The sequence below is a fragment of the Vulpes lagopus genome, chromosome 8 (assembly GCF_018345385.1).
Source record: "Vulpes lagopus strain Blue_001 chromosome 8, ASM1834538v1, whole genome shotgun sequence".
NCBI classification, from domain to species: domain Eukaryota; kingdom Metazoa; phylum Chordata; class Mammalia; order Carnivora; family Canidae; genus Vulpes; species Vulpes lagopus.
In genome coordinates, this window is record NC_054831.1 from 39,910,388 (window position 1) to 39,929,870 (window position 19,483).

A 19,483-nucleotide genomic window follows, 5' to 3' on the forward strand; every position below is an offset into this window, starting at 1 on the left:
GTTTCCAACAACTGAATGCATAGTATCTCCCTCCTACTGCTGTGCCATCGTCTTGCCTGCTCTTGGTTGGCACAGTGGGCAGGCCTAGAGTTACGTCATTTGCACAGGGCTCCTTTCATGGTGATCGTTCTACCCGGATATAAAAAGAACAAAATGCAGCCAACTAATCTGGAAGAGTTGCCTGATTCCAAAGCCAGGGGACAATGGGGGAGGGGGGAGGATAATTTTAAAAAATGAAATTTACTCTCAAAAAAAAAAATTTACTCTCAAAAAAAATGAAATTTACTCTCAAAAATTTACTCTAAAAAAAAAAATAGTTTTCAGAAAGTGGGCCATTAAAAGCCATTTCTCTTGTGTCAGTCCCCAGCTATAGCCTTCATGTCCAACTCCAGCAACACCTCAGGAGCTCCTCTCCTCAGCCTTCCCACCCTGGACTGTCACTTAGGTTTTGTGCTCAGAGTTCCCTAGTCTCATTCTGGACCATATCCCCAGAGGATTAAAAAAAAAAAAAAATCATTGGTTACTGGCCCTGAATTGACCTGCTCCCAAAACCCTCCCATTGCTTGTTACTTAGTGGCATATCTGTATTTGAGCAAAGAATTTGGGCCAACATTTTACAAAGTACTTTGAAGATGAAAAGCACTATGTTCTGCTATTATTATTATTATCCGTTGCACACAAAGCTATAAAGAAACCTTTAAACCTTAAGGGGACAATAGTCCAAAATTAGATATCATATCAACTCTTTCCTAAATCTGACTTTGCTTGTTTTTCTGATTTTTCTGGGCTTTGGCTTTATTATAAAGTGTCACGTCTGAAGAAATGCCAAAGTATTCATTTGAAACCTGGGAGCAGGGGGTAGCTGTGGCTTATGAAGCTGTCAGTGGTTGGAGAGAGAGGAGACCAGCAGAGGTTTTCCTGCTTTTAAAATGAGTATCTAAGAATGTGCCAGAAGATGCAGAAGCAGCTGACACTCATTTTTAACATAACAATGAGGTGTCAGAAATAGCCCCTCTAATTCAGCATCTTTTTATACTTGGGACATCTTCCAAGCCTGAGGAGTAAAACATCAGCCGTCAACTTTTACACAGATACCAGAAGTACTGGGCACTGGCCACAGTTAGATCATGTCTCAAGACCATACACAGGCTCTCCATTTATGAGGTCCCGTCCTGGTGGTTAGAACCCAAGCGAGCCCAAGTAACACCATTGAGATCATGTAGAGTTTCTATTTACTTTAGTGATTTGAAACTTCCTGTGGAAATAGCTCACAGGTTTCCTGATGGAAGATTTTGTTTATCTTTGCCAAGCACCACCAGGAATCTCAAAATAAAATGCATTTAGTGACACTGGGAAACCAGGGAGATAAGGCAGTGCTGTTCCTGTTTCGCCCTCAGTAATTGCTAACACACCCATGGTCATGCGGAGTGCCAGCAAACCGCAAAAACACACGCATAGGAAAAGAAAAGAACCAACTAGGTTTTGAGGTCTGCTCATACAAGGACACTATGAGTGAAGTTAATTTGGTTCATGTTACCAGACAGCCCCTTAGAAATGATTGTCTATTTCTCAGAATAACTCCTTTGGTTTTCTCTTTTGAGCCACAGAAGATAAATAAAATGTCCTAACACTAGTTAATGAATCCAGAGGGATTTTTCCTTTTAATTCATGTGGATTTTTCTTTTCTTTTCTTTTCTTTTCTTTCTTTTCTTTTCTTTTCTTTTCTTTTCTCTTCTCGTTTCTCTTTTCTTTTCTGCCTGTGTACAAAAACAGACCCAAGGACTTGCCTTCTCACAAAGTGAAAGCAAGAATCCTTCCCACACTTAAGTATCTGTTGCAGATTTATCACAATCCTCATTGACACCAACCGACACTCACCCACCTTAACACATATCACATCCATGGCATCTTATGAGGTATGGTGGAGAAGAATCGATCTTTGCTTAGAAGAGACATTCCACTTAGGGTTAGGTGCAAGGAGGAATCTACACAGATGCATATTTGTGGGGGATACATTCTGACTTGGAGCAAACAGTGAATTAAGTTCATGAAACAGACAAGCACAGAAATTAACAGGCTGAGAGGTGCCTCACTTGTCAGGTGGTGATAAAGAAGGCTTCCTACTGAAGAACAGAAATAACATTCTTTAAGAGGTACATTTACTAGAAAGTTTTGCTTGTTTCAAGTAGTTACTATGTACAAGTGAATGGCAAAATGTAGAGTAGAAGCAGTAGAGAATTCTAAAGGTCACAGAGAATTTGTTTTCATTTGGTGCTGTTAGGAAGGCAACTGTGTGAGTTGTTATTAGATTTTAAGGAAGGGGCAACATGCATGAAATGGATCAATAAGGATCCAAATCCAGATCTTTTGATTTAGAACAGTTAAATTTTAGATCTCTTAAAGCAGTCCTTGCATTAGGTCAAGCATAAACATGGAGTAAACATATGTTCATTTTTCAGAAAATATATGTGTAAGGACCAACATTCCTGAGAGTATCTAGTTTTATCTCCAGTGAGAAAAAGGTAGTCATTAGTGGGGAAAGAAACAATAAATATAAGCAGATTAATCTATGATTACCAAAACTAGAACTTTTCAGGATTGGTGGGAAAGAATTCAGAGCAATGATATTCCATTTCAGTGTAAGATTAAAGCTCTTGAGTTTCTAGAGGAAAAGCATTGTAAGCCTCAAGTCTGCATGCCTGGATCCAATTCTCATAGCTCCCTTCTATGGACAAGCCTTGAGATCTAGATTTCAACCATTCCATGGTAATAAATTGTATAATGTGGTAAGAGGTAGGAGGGAATCTCTGCATTTAACAGGTGACTAGCTTTGTCAGTAATACCACCCCACACAGACAGACATGCAGCCAATGCAAAGCTCCGTGGGATAGGCTAGGTATTGGAGCTGCAATTAAGGCCGAGCATCAATTAATCTTTCTTGGGGACTCTGAAGAAGGAAATGAACACAACATTCCCCTCCACTCTTGGTACCTCTTCTTCCGGTACTGTCTTCAGACCCAGGCAAGAGGGATCCCTGTCCTGGGCCTTTAGATGGCTCTATTCTGGCTGTCCCCCTCCTCATAGTATAGTCTGTGGGGTCAAGGAAGCATGCCACCCTCACTTCCATATCTGGCTTCCAATCCTTGGGATCCCAGAATTCCTTGAAAAGATGATCCCAAGTCTGCTTCCTGACTGTCAAAGATCTCTTCCCTAGGTTTGTCCTCTTGAGGTCCAATTGCTCATTGGTGTGCACATTTCTAGATCCCAGGGAAGACTGTTAGTCAGCGGTGTGGACAGTGCTTGGATGTGTGGGCTGTGGAGACCATACACGCAGGTGCAGTAGTTGGACAGAGCCAGAAATAGAGAAGATGAGAGAGGGGGGCAGTTCCTTCTAAACCTCCAAGCATTGCCACGTTCTGTTGTGGGGCTGTGAGTAGGCCCAGAATTCTAAATTTGCATCTCACCTCTCCGGCAAGGTATGTATCATGGAGATAATGTATATTTGTCTGCAAAGAGCTGAAACATAATGACTTGTTTGCTTCATTGAGAACTTGTTATATGGTTACATATATGGTTTATGGCTCTCCATTGGTACTCTTCCCTTGGCTCTGAAAATGCCAAGGCAAGCCTGTCTTCTTTCTACCTGTTCAAATCTCATGCCCTCCCCTCCCCCCAGGACCATCTCAGCCTTTCCTTCCTAGAGGCTGACAGCTCCATTGTACATACAGAATCCACTGGCTATGTGTGGCTACTGAGCATTAAAATGTGGCTAGTGTACGGAAGAGCTGAATTTTATTAAATTAATTTTATTTCAGTTCTTTTAAAATTTTAAAAGTTTAATATTTTTATTAAATATTTTTAAAATATTTTAAAATTTTGTGACATTTAAAAATATCAATTGCATGTTGAAATGGTATTTGGGATATACTGGGTTAAATAAAATTCATTCTACTTTTTATTTTTTAAAGATGTGGTTTACTAGAAAATTTTAAATTATATATGTGGCTCTTGTATTTCTACTGGACAGCATTGGCTTAGCGTTGGTAAATGCATCTGCCACATAACTTCTGCATACACCTTTTGATATTAGGGTACAGACACCACTTCTTTTTTGTGCTAAAACTGTCTTCCTGTAAAGGCAGGGCTTCACTGATATCTGTTCATGTGCTCCGTACAGAGCTGAGCTGTTCTATTCAATAGTTAGTGTTCGTGGAACTTGTTTAAACTTGTTGAATGTTCGGAACAGGAGTTGCCCAATCTTTTACACTTTAAATCATATATACACAGTGACTATGGATTTGGATGGGAACTTGTTTGCAAGCAAATACAAAGGACAGTACAAACTTTTGTTTGTAATTAGTCTAAATCATCAGAGATTGATTAGAGAACCAATATTTGTGAAACGGCTATCTGAATCCTTCTCTAAATAAAGGACTTCTCACATTTGGAATGGATGCAAAGATGATTTCCCATCCGCTCCTCGGATGTAAGGGGACAGGGGCTGACTTGGTCTAGAGTGGTTCCGCTGTGTCCCTGCCCACCCCCCAAACCCCATTTCCTCACTTGCAAAGCGTGAGGGCTATAATGCTAAATAGCCTCTAAAGTCTCTTCCAGTTCTGACATTCTGTGAGAATCTACCGCAGGAGATCTCCCACGACACAGCTTCTCTGAGGATTGGCTAACTGGCCGGAAGGCTCCCTGTGATCTGACACCCTGTGTGTCTCATGCAACCAGACCTACCTATTTCTTTCTAGAGAACTCGAGGCAATGGCTGCAGCCTGCCCCATGCAGCGCGAAGTTTCCAGAAAGCTGGCAAACTGCCCGGGTTTCCTCAGAAAATTGGGGGAGTGCAGAGCCAGGCAATTGTTTTTATACTTTGAGCTACTTACTTCCTTCCTGTACCCATGGAGGGACATAGGGAGTGCCATTTGTGTACCTTGGAAGTTTTGAGATTTGTAGAGACCATCATATGTGAGGCTAAAAATCTGTAAATGCTACCAAAACCCAGCACATTAATCACGGACAACAAATTCAGTTTCAGATTTCTACAGGAGAGCCTCATTCCTCAAAAGTAGAAATTACTTAAGTTGTGAGTGAGACAATGAGCTTCTCGGTTTAAAAGACAAAATCATGTTATCACAGGTGTGGTGTCCTTAATTATTACTGAGCAACCACAGCGTACCTGACCCTGTGCCAGGTACTGAAAGGAGTTCAAAAATGAACATGACAAGATCCTGAATACACGATCCAGAACTCACAGAACTCTAAAAGGTAACTCGGAGAAATAATTCATTAGGAGATCCAGTGGTGTTGTAGGATCCTACTCCTGAGAACAAGGATGAAGGTACTCCAAGTTGAACAATTTTATAGGATTGTTTAAAAACAAACAAATCTCAAGCTCTAAGTACACTAAGAACAGGCATAATGAAAGGTCAGTGAGGTCTCCAGGCTTTGCGAGTATAGGATAAACAGCTTACCTGTGACATAAAAGCTTATGTTTCTTTCCACAGTCCCTATTTTATTGGAAGCCATGCAACTGTAGATTCCAGAAATTCTAGCGTCAGCCACAACCAAGGTGCTAGCCGTCTGTAAAAGAGAAGGAACCTTTAGCTGGAGGAAAGAACTATCTGAACACCCCTAAGCATCTTCTAAGGGTGAGACGATTCAGCTGTTCCATTCATTCAACAAAAGTAGTATTGCACACATGGCAGTTACCAGAAGGCTCTCTCTTTGCCGAGCCCCAGCAAGAATGGAAAAATAACAGGAAAGCAGATCCTCAGGAGACCGGGGGCTATGACATCCGACTCGTATGAGGGTTTCAGGCTTATTTATCTCGTGCTGCTGGCGTAACAATTACAGACCTGAAGCTGAGATGCGGGACTGCACGTCCTACTCTGAGAGGTGGTCAGTTTCACGTCAATGAGAGGAACAGGTGAGGCTGAGGCCTCCCTTTTGTTTGGATGACCTGAGCCTATGGATGCCACTTGCTAACAGGAGGTTTCTTTGCTGTTTGCTTCTGTAATGGGCGTGTTAAGTGAGCAAGGACAGAAGGGAGAGGTTGGCCATATTTCTCTTATGCACTGAAGGAATGTAACACCGTAGCCCCGAAGGTGCTAATAGGGTTCTGGAAAGCTCCCGAAGGCTCTGTGTGTTTGTAAATTACTTAGTTTCTCAGTCTGCCAACTCCTGATCTAGAAAATGAAGATCTAAGTTGTGAAAACCCTATTGTTTCACTAGATTCGAGTGCTGTTATTTGACAAATGAGCCCTTAAAGAAAGGCTAGTGGTCACATTTGTGTGAGCTAGAAAGCTCTTTCTACACTGTGATGTCTCAAAGAGTAATGAAACACAAATTTATACAGCTTAAAGCCTCAGTGTGCTGTCTACTTTTAAAGATAAAAATTAGTAAAATGAAACAGGTTGCTGACAGTTTTAAAATTTAACCCAGCCTTGCAAAAGTATAATGCATCCTTTATCTGAAATGGATGAAAAGAGGAGTTAGTTGCTGTATTAAAAAAAAAAAAAAAAGTGCATCCAGTTACTTATAAATTGTTACAGCTTATCTCCTAGAACAAGAGTAACTGGTCATTGGCTTTGAAATTAGCAAGGCTTGCTGATGCTTCCTCCCGAAAAAGGGTATCCTAACTGAAGTGGTATTAGATCAAGGGACATACAGGCTAAAGTAATATATAAGCAGAAATGTGATGGTGGGCTTTCTTAGATGATGAAACCAAGTTCTACAAAGGGCTCCAGCATTTTTTGAATTGCTAAGTAATGGGCTAATAAGCACTTTGCTTATGTTCTCATATTCTAGCCAATGAGTTACCTTTAACCTACAGATCAAGAAAACTGAAAAATAGACTCTCAGTTTTTTTTAGCAAGCAAGCTTTTTGCTCCAAAGTCTCTGTAATTCTCACTATGGTATTGTGTATATCACATGAGCTTGCCTCTTCTGTTTCTTAGATCTGCTTAATTACATCTACTCATATATCCTCTGTGAGTTACTGAAATTACTAGAAATGAAAGCATCTGCAATATGTGGCAATTTCATTCAACTTAGCAAACATCTATTGAGATTTATCAAGGCATTTCACAGATGTTGTCAGGGAAACAGAGATGATGAGTGTGACACTCTCCTTACTCTTAGGGAAGAATTTCCCTGCTTGAAGATCAAATATATGTTATTCTTTCTTTAGCAGAGAAACACTGACATTGGAGGCAAATGATCAGCGGAGGAAACTATGAAAGGAACTCAGGTGTCTCTTTCCCTGTGTTAATAATCTATATAAAGGGGCAAGAGACAAAAGGAAATGCTATTCAGAATATTTCTTTTAATTATTGTACCCACCAGTTAAGAGCCATGGAAGAGCAATGGAAGTAGTCCGAAGAAAAGCTTGTAGGTGACAGCGTAAAAGGACGTGTCAGCTCATGGTTGCTGGGACAATTCAGGCCATCAAGTAAGAGTCTGACTTCTTTATTTGGTCTCTGCAAACTTGGGCTCAGATGCTTAGAAGCGGTATGCGACAAGTTCCGACCCAGGGGACACCAATGAAGGCACCCTCAGCTCAAGCACTGCTTTTCTTATGACGTTAGCTCTCAAATGTTTATCCTCAGGGGCCTCAGCAGAATTTCATCTACATTCTTCAATTTGTGGCTCAGTAAATAAGTGAGAAACTCATTTCAATTTGGGCCAAAGGATGTCTGACATTAGGGATAGTGACTGCCTGAATCTGAAAGTTGCATCTATATTTCTATTAAAATTATTTTTATTTCACCGTGCCTTTAAGGAGGGTATGTGATGTGATGAGCACTGGGTGATCTATGCAAATGATGCATTACTGATCTCCACATCTGCAACTAATGATGTACTATATGGTGGCTAATTGGATTTAAATAAAAAAAGAATATATCCTTAAATTGGCAGAGATGGGTCACATCAGCTAAAATGCTACTATGTAGAGAAATACTGCTTTCTTATTATTTTACATAAGCTGCAAGCTATTTTTCAACTCATATGTTGCTATAAGGTTTGAAAATCTGACTGATGAATGAAAAAGTTATAATTGAAGAAGAAATTTTAAAAAGAGGTAATTAATATCCTATGTATGATCAAGTATGTTAAAAAATTATCTGATTTCTAGAGCACTTCTTTTTCCAGAGAATATATTTTTAACTTAGAAACGAAAACATATTTTCATGAAAAACAAAAAATATTTGTTCACTGAAGTATAAATATTACAGGGTCAGAAAAAGGAGCTCAAGTGTGAGATACAGGAGAGCATGGTTTTTCTGGGCAGCGGATAACTTCTCTTAGGACAGACATTAAGTCTAAATGCAGAAGTCTTCTGAGTAAAAGGGACAAATCCATTCCCCAGTGCTCATAACCAAATACTATTGTTTCAAAAGGTGAAAAAAATGAAAATAGCTCAACAGTGGGAACACCAAATATTAACTTAATACTTTAAAAGAGAAAGTGCCAAGAATTTGAGTTGTCACATATGTTTGAAATTATAATCATTTAGAAGGTGCATCAAAAGAAATTCTCAAGGATGTTGCATGTCTTCATTCTATAATTAAGTCTTCATTTGCCATAATTTTTTTTTAGCTCTGAACCTAGACTTTGGGGGTGCCTCTACTTGCCCTGCCAGGAACTCTGGGATCTAGATATTAGAAATGGACCCTGAAAGTCATTCTCTGGGTTCCTTTGTATGACCCGGGAATGCTGATGAAATCTGTCATCAGGTACTGTAAGTTGGGAAGTTATTCATACTCCTTCCTTCCTTCCTTCCTTCCCTCTCTCTAAGCATTAGTAACTCCCTACCACAATGTGGTCTGAACCTCATGGACGAGAATGGATGGGATGATGTGTAATTCAGTCTAATTTCCAGAATGAGTTTTAAAAGATCTAAATATGGACCCATGATTTTTATCTCGGGATGTTTCTAATATCATTTCCTTTCAAGTGTGTCAGGGAGACATAAAAGTAGATATATAAAGGTCACGGAAGAACCTAAAATTAACCTTGGTGACACATTAGAGCCAAGTGATGGGAAAATAGAATGTGAGAATTCAAAGAAATTGAGTGTGGGAAATGAGAAATAATCTGTAATTCTGTCATTAGATTGAAGACCTCTGTCATGGTTCAATCTCATATGGCGCACTTTCCAAGGTAGCCTTCAAACAATTTCAATGGAAATAGTTTCTAAGACATTAAAATTGTCACAATTCTCCAGCCTCACAGAAATAATGCTGTAATATGTATTTCCTCGATGTTTTTTTTTTCTTACACAGGGTTCCTTCTACTTCCTACTCCATAGTTACAAACCCAATCGTCTGGCAACCCCATTAAAGAATACTAAAACTCCGCACTTGCTATTAGCAACTCCAATTGATGACTCATTTTTCACAAATCCAGGCCAAGACTTGCCAATGAGGAAACTAAATTTATTGTCCGCTGCACTCTTCTATGAGTTAAACAAAACAAAATGAAAAACAAAGCAAAGGAAAAAAAAAAGGAAATCCTAGAATCCAATGGGTGCTCCAGCAGGACCTCCATTCCCCTGATTTGTGTGGGGTGTCGCTGGGCAGGCTAAATATGCGACTGTAGGTAAAACTATCATTATAGTCTAAGTTGGGACTTTAATATACTTTCTAAATATGGACAGAACAGAAAAGCAGTTTTAATTGTAAAGGAAAGACCAGCGCAAATACTGAAATGGCAAACTTTCCATCTGTCATCATCACAAATTTTTTCATACATACACAGAAATAAATTCATGGATGCCAAAAGTGAAAGTGGTAAATTCTTCTAAATTTAGGACTTGAATAATTAGAATGATCTATTGCAGTTACAGACAGTGTTAGGATATGCCATCTATATATGATATAGGTATCAACTTTGTTCAGAAAGAGTATTAATGGGTGTTATTCTGTATGTTGGTAAATTGAACACCAATAAAAAATAAATTTATTATAAAAAAAAAAGAAAAGAAAGAGTATTAAAAGTTTTTCAGTGCAGACAATTATTGAACAAATAGTCTTCATCGTATACAATCACCATCAACCTGGGGATTTCATCAGGGTGGGTATGACAATCGTGTTTATAACAAGGGGCAAACGAGGGAGGGTAAATATTATTAGCTCCATCTTTTGGAGGAGGGAATGCAGGTTCAGACAAGGGGGCTGATGTGCATGTGGCTACACAAGACAGAAAATGGCAGAGCTTAGCCCTGGCTCCTGGCTGCAGGCTGGTCAGCATAAGTGCCCACTGTGTCTGGAGGGCTGTACGTAAAACCTCTGCATAATGACAAAATCACAAGACAAACTTGTTTCAAGCCGCTTGGAAACAATCAGGGAAGTTCCTTATCTCACTTGGGTTTTGTGACTTCACGCCCTCCATGCCTTCCAGGTATTCTATGTATTCTATATAGAGTCAGGTTGCTCTTTCATGGTTCAGGCTAATCCAAAACCTTGCTTGGCTTTTTCATTTTCCACTTTCTTTTCTATTGTATTTTGTTTTGTGGCTGGGATGCCAAAATATAACTAAAAGTTACTACTGGAATTAGGCTCATAAATCCTTTTTTTAAAATAACCAGTAAATAGTAACTCTACTTGATATAGTCAGGAGAAGGCAAAATGAATGGACATACACTCAATGGCATCTTGAAGTTTTCTAGTCTTTTGTGACAACTAATCTGCTTTCTACTGTGAGGCATTTCCTTTCTTTAAAAAAAAAAATGTACTGTTGCTCAAATTGAATTTCCAAGTTTATAGAATTTCCTTTTCTTTAAGTATTTCATTGAACTGCTCTCTCATCAACAGTTACCCTTCAGGGGATGTTTCAAACTACTGTTCATTTGTGTTAGAGAAAAAGAATTATAAACCACTGCTGTAGTCATAACAACACTTCTTAAATCCTTGACAAGTGATTGCTCATATTTTCTTTTCTTTTTTTTTTTAAAGAATTGATTGGGTATACTTTTCTTTTTTCTTTTTTAAAGATTTTATTTATTTATTTACTTGAGAGAGAGAGAGAGAGAGAGAGAGAGAGAGAGAGAGAGGAGGGGGCAGAGAGAGAAGCAGGCTCCATGCAGGGAGCCTGACGTGGGACTCGATCCCGGGTCTCCAGGATCACACCCTGGGCTGAAGGCGGTGCTAAACCGCTGAGCCACCCAGGCTGCCCTGCTCATATTTTCATGCAAGCATGAAAATCATGCTTTTATTTAAAGTGCTGTCACCACTTTAATTTTAGTAGAGCTGTGGCTTTTGGAATAGGAAGACTTTGCTTTGAGGTTCTCATCTGCCACATTTAAGCTGTGTGGCTTTGAGTTCATCTCATCACCCCTGTTTTCTTATCTTTAAAAAGTTAGATAACCACTCTGGCCGGCCAAAGAATGATGTTGACATGAGCATATGTCAAAAAGTTTTACATAACAAGGAATTCAGATGTTATTTGTCATCATTGTTCAATCCTGCATGGGAGGAATGATGCCATCTACTTTGTTGCCTTCAAATGCAAAAAATACAGCTGAATACACAGATAACATAAGCGTAACCACACTCAGGCAGACAGTACCCAAACAAAAGAACTACTCTGAATCAAGATATGCATGTATAAATAGTTTGGCAAGGAGTTAATAGGTTTTTCCTTTTTAAAGCATCACTACTCCTATGCTTGATAATAGAAGATTTTTAGACTACATTTTTTTTTTAAATTTTATTTATTTATGATAGGCACACAGTGAGAGAGAGAGAGGCAGAGACATAGGCAGAGGGAGAAGCAGGCTCCATGCACCGGGAGCCCGACATGGGATTCGATCCCGGGTCTCCAGGATCGCGCCCTGGGCCAAAGGCAGGCGCTAAACCACTGAGCCGCCCAGGGATCCCTAGACTACATTTTTCATGAATTCAGCAAAAGAAAAGTCTGAGGTCCATGGGATGTGCCTGGTTCACAAGGTGTCAACTACTGCTGAGGCTCAGTGGAAGTCAGGAGAATAGGGAATGAACAGTGTGCAAGAGGGGCAGCAAAGGCCACCACCTGTTATAAAAAAAATGCAGGTTCCCTATGTTCAGGATTCCTCAGCTATTCTGTAAATCCACTGCGTGCACAGATTGTACCTGGGCACCTGGGGGCAAGGGGACCAGTGCTAACCTGAAGCCCTCAAAATCCGCTGTAATAAAGTCCTGTAGCTGACCCGCTGAGTAGTAGGTCTTCAATCACCAAACATAGAACTATGACAGGCCTGTTAGCCTGAAAGTAGGGTACAATCTCAGAGCCTTTACAGTTTCTTGGCACCTTTTTTAGAGTTGAATCTTCCAAAATTGGTCAAACTAGAAACTATAAAGTTTCAGTTGTGCTAGATGCATAAGTCCTAGAGACCCAATGTAGAGCCTAGCACTTCTAGTGAACAATGCTGTGTTGTATACATTTGCTATGTGTTATCATTGATTCACTCATACATTCATACATTCAGTAGGAAACCTCTAGAGGTGATGGATAAGTTTATGGCATTGAATGTGGTGATGGTTTCATGGGTGTATATTTATCTCCAAAGTCATTAAACTGTATACATGAAATTTATCCAGGTTTTGCAGGTCAATCATACATCAATAAAAATTTCTTAAAACTATAAAAGTACCAGCAAAGATACCTGCTAGGCCCTCATTAGGTCAGGGAACCTTTTTTTTTGGTTAGAAATCTCTTTTTTAATTGAGGTATAATTGATATATAACATTGTATTAGTTTCAAACGTACAGACATCATAATTCAATATTTGTGTATATTGCAACAGATCACCACAGTCAGTCCTCTTAAAATCTGTCATCATACATATTTAAACCAATCTTTTTTCTTGTGATGAGAACTTCTAAGGTCTATACTCTTAGCAACTTTCAAATATGCAGTTCAGTATTACTAACTATATTCACCATGTTATACAATACATCCCTGGGACTTAGTTATTTTATAACTGGAACTTGTACCTTTTGACCACCTTCCCTTATTTTTCACAACCCTTACCCCCTGCCTCTGGCAAGCATCAATCTGTGCTCTGTAACCTATAATTATGCTTGGGGTTTTGTTTGTTTCAGATTCCACATGTAAGTGGAATACAGTGTTTGCCCGTCTTTGCCTGACTTCTTTCACTTAGCAAAGCGTCCTCAAAGTGCATCCATGTCACAAGTGGCAAGATTTCATTCTTTTATGCAGCTGAGTAATATTCCATTGTGTGTATACACACCATGTATCATTCATTCATTCAGTGGGCACTTAAGTTGTTTCCATATCTTGGCTATTATAAATAGTGCTGCTATGACCATAAAGGGTGTAGATATCTTTGAGTTAGTGTTTTTGTCTTCTTTGGCTATATACCCAGAAGTGGAATTGCTAAATTAAAGGGTAGATCTATTTTTAATTTTTTAAGGAACCTTTAAAAACCTAATTTTTCATAATAGCTGTATAAATTTACAACCCAATAGTGTACAAAGTTTCCCTTTTCTCCACGTCCTTGTCCATGCCTATTCTAACAGGTGTCAGGCAATATCTCATTGAACTTTTTTTTTTTTTTTAATTTATTCATGACAGACATAGAGAGGCAGAGACACAGGCAGAAGGAGAAGCAGGCTCCATGCCGGGAGCTCGACGTGGGACTTGATCCCAGGACTCCAGGATCGCGCCCTGGGCCAAAGGCAGGCGCTAAACCACTGAGCCACCCAGGGATCCCCTCACTGAGCTTTTGATTTGTATTTCTTAGGTCAGGGAATCCTGATACACTATATAGGTTTACATACTCTTACTTAGGCTTTGCTTTTGCAAAGAGAGAGGGAAAACAAGATATTTTGTGAAATGGATATATTCCATTTTATCCCTAAGCCTTGTACTAGCTTTTGCTTATCGACACCCCACTTTATGTATGTCAGAGATTCTCACTCCTGAGTACATGCTAAAATCTCCCAGGGAACTTTTATGGACTCTGGGCTCTGCTCTAGAGATTCAAATGTAATAATAATTGGTGGAATATTCTAATATTAAGCCAGGGTTGAAAGCCATTGATACTTGAGAGTTTCCCCCTCTTCCATTAGGACCTAGTACTCATTCCTTTGCAACTGGTGGGCCGTTAGAGAACATACTTTAAGCAGTCTCAGGGTATCTCTCCATGAAGACATATTTCAGAGCTTTGTCTTTCTTCTCTCTGAATCTTTGAGCATTTGCATTACTTCTGGTTCTAGTAAACCCAGAACTGGTTGTTGAGTGTGTGTATTTAAAATAAATATCCCGGGATCCCTGGGTGGCGCAGCGGTTTGGCGCCTGCCTTAGGCCCAGGGCGCGATCCTGGAGACCCGGGATTGAATCCCACATCGGGCTCCCGATGCATGGAGCCTGCTTCTCCCTCTGCCTGTGTCTCTGCCTCTCTCTCTCTCTCTCTCTGTGACTATCATAAATTAAAAAAAAAAAAAAAATTAAAAAAAAAAATTAAAATAAATATCCCTGGGGTGCCTGGGTGGCTCAGTGGCTGGGTGTCTGCCTTTGGCTCAGGGTGTGATCCCGGGGTCCTGGGATCGAGTCCTGCATCGGGCTCCCTGCACAGAGCCTACCTCTTCCTCTGCCTCTGTCTCTGCCTATCTCTCTCTGTGTATCTCATGAATAAATAGATAAAATATTTAAAAACAAAACAAAACAAAATCTGACTTTGGCCCAGGTCATGAATGATCTCGAGGTCCTGGGATCGAGCCCCATGGCCCTTTAGTGGGGAGCCTACCTTTCCCTTCCCCTTTGCCCCACCCCCTGCTCATGGTCTTTCTCTCTCAAAAAAAGTAAGATTTTAAAAAATAAAGTAAACATGCCAGTGCTTATTTTTACACACCATACCTTATTCTTTCCTTCTATTATTGCTGTGCGCTGAGTGATGCTCTCAATCCTGTTTCCTATGTTGCTGTCCAGCTCCACGATTAGAGACTCTTCCTTGCTGGAGCAAAAGTCATACCTATTTAAAAAAAAAAAAAAAAGTAAGTCATCACTATATTGCTTTGTAGCATGGTCCAGCCCATGGTGACAGGTAAAATAAAAATCATTGGTTAAGTCCTGAGATAACAAAGATAACAAAATACATTTTTTCTTTTCCTTAGATTTTTCCCCTCCATATTCATCCTCACAATTTAAAAACAGAAAATAGGGCAGCCTGAATGGCTCAGTGGTTTAGCGTCGCTTTCAGCCCAGGGTGTGGTCCTAGAGACCCAGGATCGAGTCCCACGTCAGGCTCCCTGCATGAAATGGAGCCTGCTTCTGCCTGTGTCTGTACCTCTCTCTCTCTCTCTCTCTCTCTCTCTCTCTCTCTGTGTCTCTCATGAATAAATAAATACAATCTTTAAAAAATAAATAAAAATAAAAACAGAACGTATGTTTACCTGTGAAAGAAACCCACACCAGTGTATCTCTATACCTTCTTCTGTTAAGTAGTAAGTAAAAATGCAAAAATTAGGAAATTTAATATCTTGATTTTAATTAGTGCCTAGTGGAGGAAACATGCAAACACAGGGGAAAAAAGAAGTTATGTTAATGAATGGAAACCTTGAGGAAATAATAGCATTTCACATCTATAAAAGGTTGGTTTTTCATCCAAATATTCCACTATACAGCTAATTTTTCTCCAGGGCTAATTAAATGTATATGAAAACACACAGCATGAAGCCGTTATTAAATTCTATTTACTTCCAAGTTTTGGGGTATCATGAAAAGCTCTTTAGCTCCTTAGACCTCAAGTGTTTAATTATAAAATGATCTTTTCTGTTTCTAAAAGTCCACGACACCTCTTATATGAAACTAGCTAGTAGAGTACCCTTTTAAAGAGAGAAGTGAGCATGTTCTTTCAAATCTTCTTATCAGCAAGCTTGTTTTCATATGGCTTACTACTCAAATTTTGGTAGAAATATTAACCATTTATTGCATTTTACATATCCCAGGTTCTACATAAATAAAAAAAAATCCAAACAACAAAAAAAGGCACTTAAGTTCATGCTGATCTGGGTAGTACTATCTTAATTGGCCTTACTGACAGCTGGCTTTTCCCACTCAACACCCACAAAACTACTCCCAGACCAAACCCCCAAATGTTCTGGTTTTTAGTGGACTCCTTTTTGCTCCCAAAGCTCCAATGACTATACTGTTAAAATCCGAGGCTTCCCTGTCCAACAGTCAAGGCCATTCATTGCCCATTCCCTACCTAGAATTTGTGGTGAGCAGAGAGCCTGCTGGGCTCTAATTTGTACTTGTCGTGGGCAGATTATGGGGATTTTCAAACCAGGAGGAATTTCACAGCCCAATTTCCAAAGAGAATGAGTAGTTCATCTTAGGTAGCCAATGGTGGCCCATGATTTACTTAAAATAAGTAGAGGGAGAAGGTAGGATAGATGGGATTGTGATGACCAGGAAAAAGTTCTGTGATTTTCCTTCTCTGGTCCTTGAGCTGAGAAGGGACTCCAGACTGTCAAACCACCAAGTCTTCCTAGGTGGTCTCTTCTCCAGACCTGTCATCTCCTCCCCCGGACCATGTCTTAAGTGGCCCCATTAGGCCAGCATCTCCAGGGTACAGGGGCCATATCTACTTATTCACTCTGTCCTCAAGGTACAAGGGCCAAGCATGCCTGTGGCACTCCATGAACATCTGTAAATGTTCATGGGGGACCGATACTCTGTTTCTAGAAAGAGCTTTCATTTGTTTTAGTTGTTCATTATTTTCAAACATAATTGGTAAGTACAGCCTTAGTGTAATAAAGCTCCATATACTCATCACCCGGACGTAACAGTTATCGGGGTTTTGCCACAGTTGTTTTGTCTATACTTATTTCTTTCCATTTTTCTCTCCTGTGAAGTATTTTAAAGCCATTCTCAGATGTTGTGTTATTTCAGCCCTACATACTTCAGTGCATATCCCTGAAAGAATGTACTTTTTGAAAGTACATGAAAATAATGCATTATGCCTAGTTGTACCTGTTTCATAAGCCAGATGTCCCCAAATGTTGTCCAAATATCTCTTTTACAGTTAGACTGTAAGATTTAAAATAAGAAAGAATAATAGGGACTGGCCATTCCTAAAGGAATTTATGCAATTTCTAACAGATATTCTTTATAGTCATCAGGTAAAGTAAGTGAACATTTTAACTGTTATTGATTAGTAGAGGAAAATGAACCCAAGAGAAATCATATACTTTCTCCTTTACTTGAAACATTTTAGTGCTAGTTTTGAAATCTGAAGTCATTTTGCTATTTTTCAAAGACCCTACTCTCCGTTTTTTGGACTGTAACATTCATGCCTTGAGCCACTGGTTGACCTCATGTCCTTCACATACACTCAATGCATTTACAGGTATACACAACGCACATATGCCTTACATGTAGATAGGTTTATTACACACGGGCACACCTGTATTGGCCTTGTGCCATCAAACAGCTGACGTTCTCTTGTATCTGGAAAAGAAGCTTTTAATTCCATTCCTTTTCCCCCAAAGAAGTGAAAAAGATAAACGGATGCCTCAGGCAGAGATCTTAATTGCATACTCCTGGTCTTCAGGAAAGGCAAAGAAATATGTTGGAGTACAGCAAGTCTAGGCGTTTCCCGAGGGAAGTGCAGTCTGCTGCCCAAGTTCATGCAGGGCTGTCAGCCTCTGACCCCCACCCCCAGCCCCCAGGGGTGGCAGCTGATGGCAAAAGCCCTAGTATGGAAACTGTAGGCTAGACTCACGGCAGGGTCCTCCCAGTGCAAAGGACACATTCTGTGGCCATTTTCTAATTTGGGGACTGTTTTTTTTTTTCTTCTTTTTCCCTCTTTGTAATTGGAACCATAAAAATAGCATGTCATTTAGGAACCTGACTATATAACAGCACTTGAAAAGAGATTTAGGGGGAAGGGAATTTGCCTAAGCCTTAAGAATACATCAAGCTCTTAAGGAAGTAGATTGTGCCATGTTTGAAGATGCAAAGATAATCACTGTGCTGGGAACCGTCTTGAGGGGGGAGGAAGCCGAACAACAAGAGGAAAGCAGCGTTCACTCCTGATTTCGCACAGGAAGCCCACAGCACCTCCTGCCAAAGGGAGATAAGAAAGCTCCCAGGCACTATTCTGGACAAGGCCACTGTTATCAGCTTCAGCTCCACGCGGTCCTCTCCATGCTCCAAGCCTCTGTCTCTTGCCTAATGAGCTTTCGGACTCCTACCTCCATTTGCATACAGAGTGACAAATACAATAGCATGGAGGTATTTATAACCATTGAGACGCAAAAAATTTCCGGGGTAAGGGTGTATTCCATGTCATCTCATCAATTGCCCTGGAGTTGAAACAAATTCGTTTTGGACAAGAGATTGATATAAATAAGTTAAAACAAAACAGCCAATTATGAATCCAACACATGGAGCTGAGACCCTACGTGTGACATGTCAGTCTGTCTAACTCCAACTGGGAGCCATCTGTGGGACTCTCCCACCTGGTCTAAGTAACCAGGCTGCTTCTTTCCATCCATAATGGGAAAACACCACCCTCCATAGGTGCAGATGGCATTACAGACCTGCATGCTCTGGTTGATTTTTCCTGTAGTGGTGATGGATTTGCCCTATTCCCTTCACATTCATAAATATTTGGCTCCTATGTGACCAAAGACAGATGAAGGCAGTCTGGGGCCACAGCCAAAGACAAAGCTAGCACTGAGGTCCAACCTGCAATCTTGACTGCTGCTCCTAACAGGCAAGCTAACTAGCCAATGGGCTATAATAATTGTAATATACACCATGCAATATTATACTCTATTTTCTACATGCTAAGCACCATGCTAAGTGGTTCATATATTCTATCTCATTAAACTACACAACCTAAAAAAGTAGGTGCTATCACCGCCCCCCCTTTAATGGACAGGGAAATTGAAGATTAGAGAGGTTAAGTAAATTACCCAAGGTTAAACAGCTAGTCAATGGCAGAGGCAGAATTTTCATCAGTTCTGGCTCATTCCAAAATCTGTGCACTTAACCCTTACCCCACATGCAACATAATATCCGCATAATATCATCATATACCAAGAGATTTTCATACTTCAGTGCTTCTTTGTATATAGGAAGAAAAGGCTGCTCAAACATTCACTACACAAATTCTATTACTGCACTGGGGATTTAATGCCTTTTTCTTTTTCTTTTTTTTAGCCCTTTCTGCATCAAAGCTTCTTCCCAAAATTTAGCAAACAATTCTTACCACACACCAACATGTATTCAGTGCCCAAAGTGTGCAAGCTGCACAATTACAGCTTATAGTAGAACTCCCTTTGCCATCCAGGCTCTGAACTCAGTTCCCACTTAATTTCACAAATCCTGTCGACCGCCTAATAGGAAAAGCAGGGCAGAGTGTACCCAAAGGCCCATTTGTGTTCACCTGTGCTTTTTCTTAGTGCTGGCTTTGAACAATTCTGATTTTCAGACCTTCTACATTCTTCCTGCTTTCCTTTCCCCT

General features: G+C 40.0%; 1 protein-coding gene across 2 annotated transcripts in view; it reads right to left on the reverse strand.

The window, feature by feature from the left end:
- The window catches only part of FLT1 (fms related receptor tyrosine kinase 1), a 177,526-nt gene that overhangs the window by 80,462 nt on the left and 77,581 nt on the right, over window positions 1–19,483 (reverse strand). For both annotated transcript variants that reach the window (XM_041764815.1, XM_041764814.1), the window contains exons 11-12: window positions 14,866–14,980; window positions 5,478–5,586 (exon numbers count right to left, since the gene is read on the reverse strand). In XM_041764815.1, the coding sequence (XP_041620749.1) occupies window positions 5,478–5,586; window positions 14,866–14,980 (224 nt within the window). The remainder of the gene's footprint in view (window positions 1–5,477; window positions 5,587–14,865; window positions 14,981–19,483) is intronic.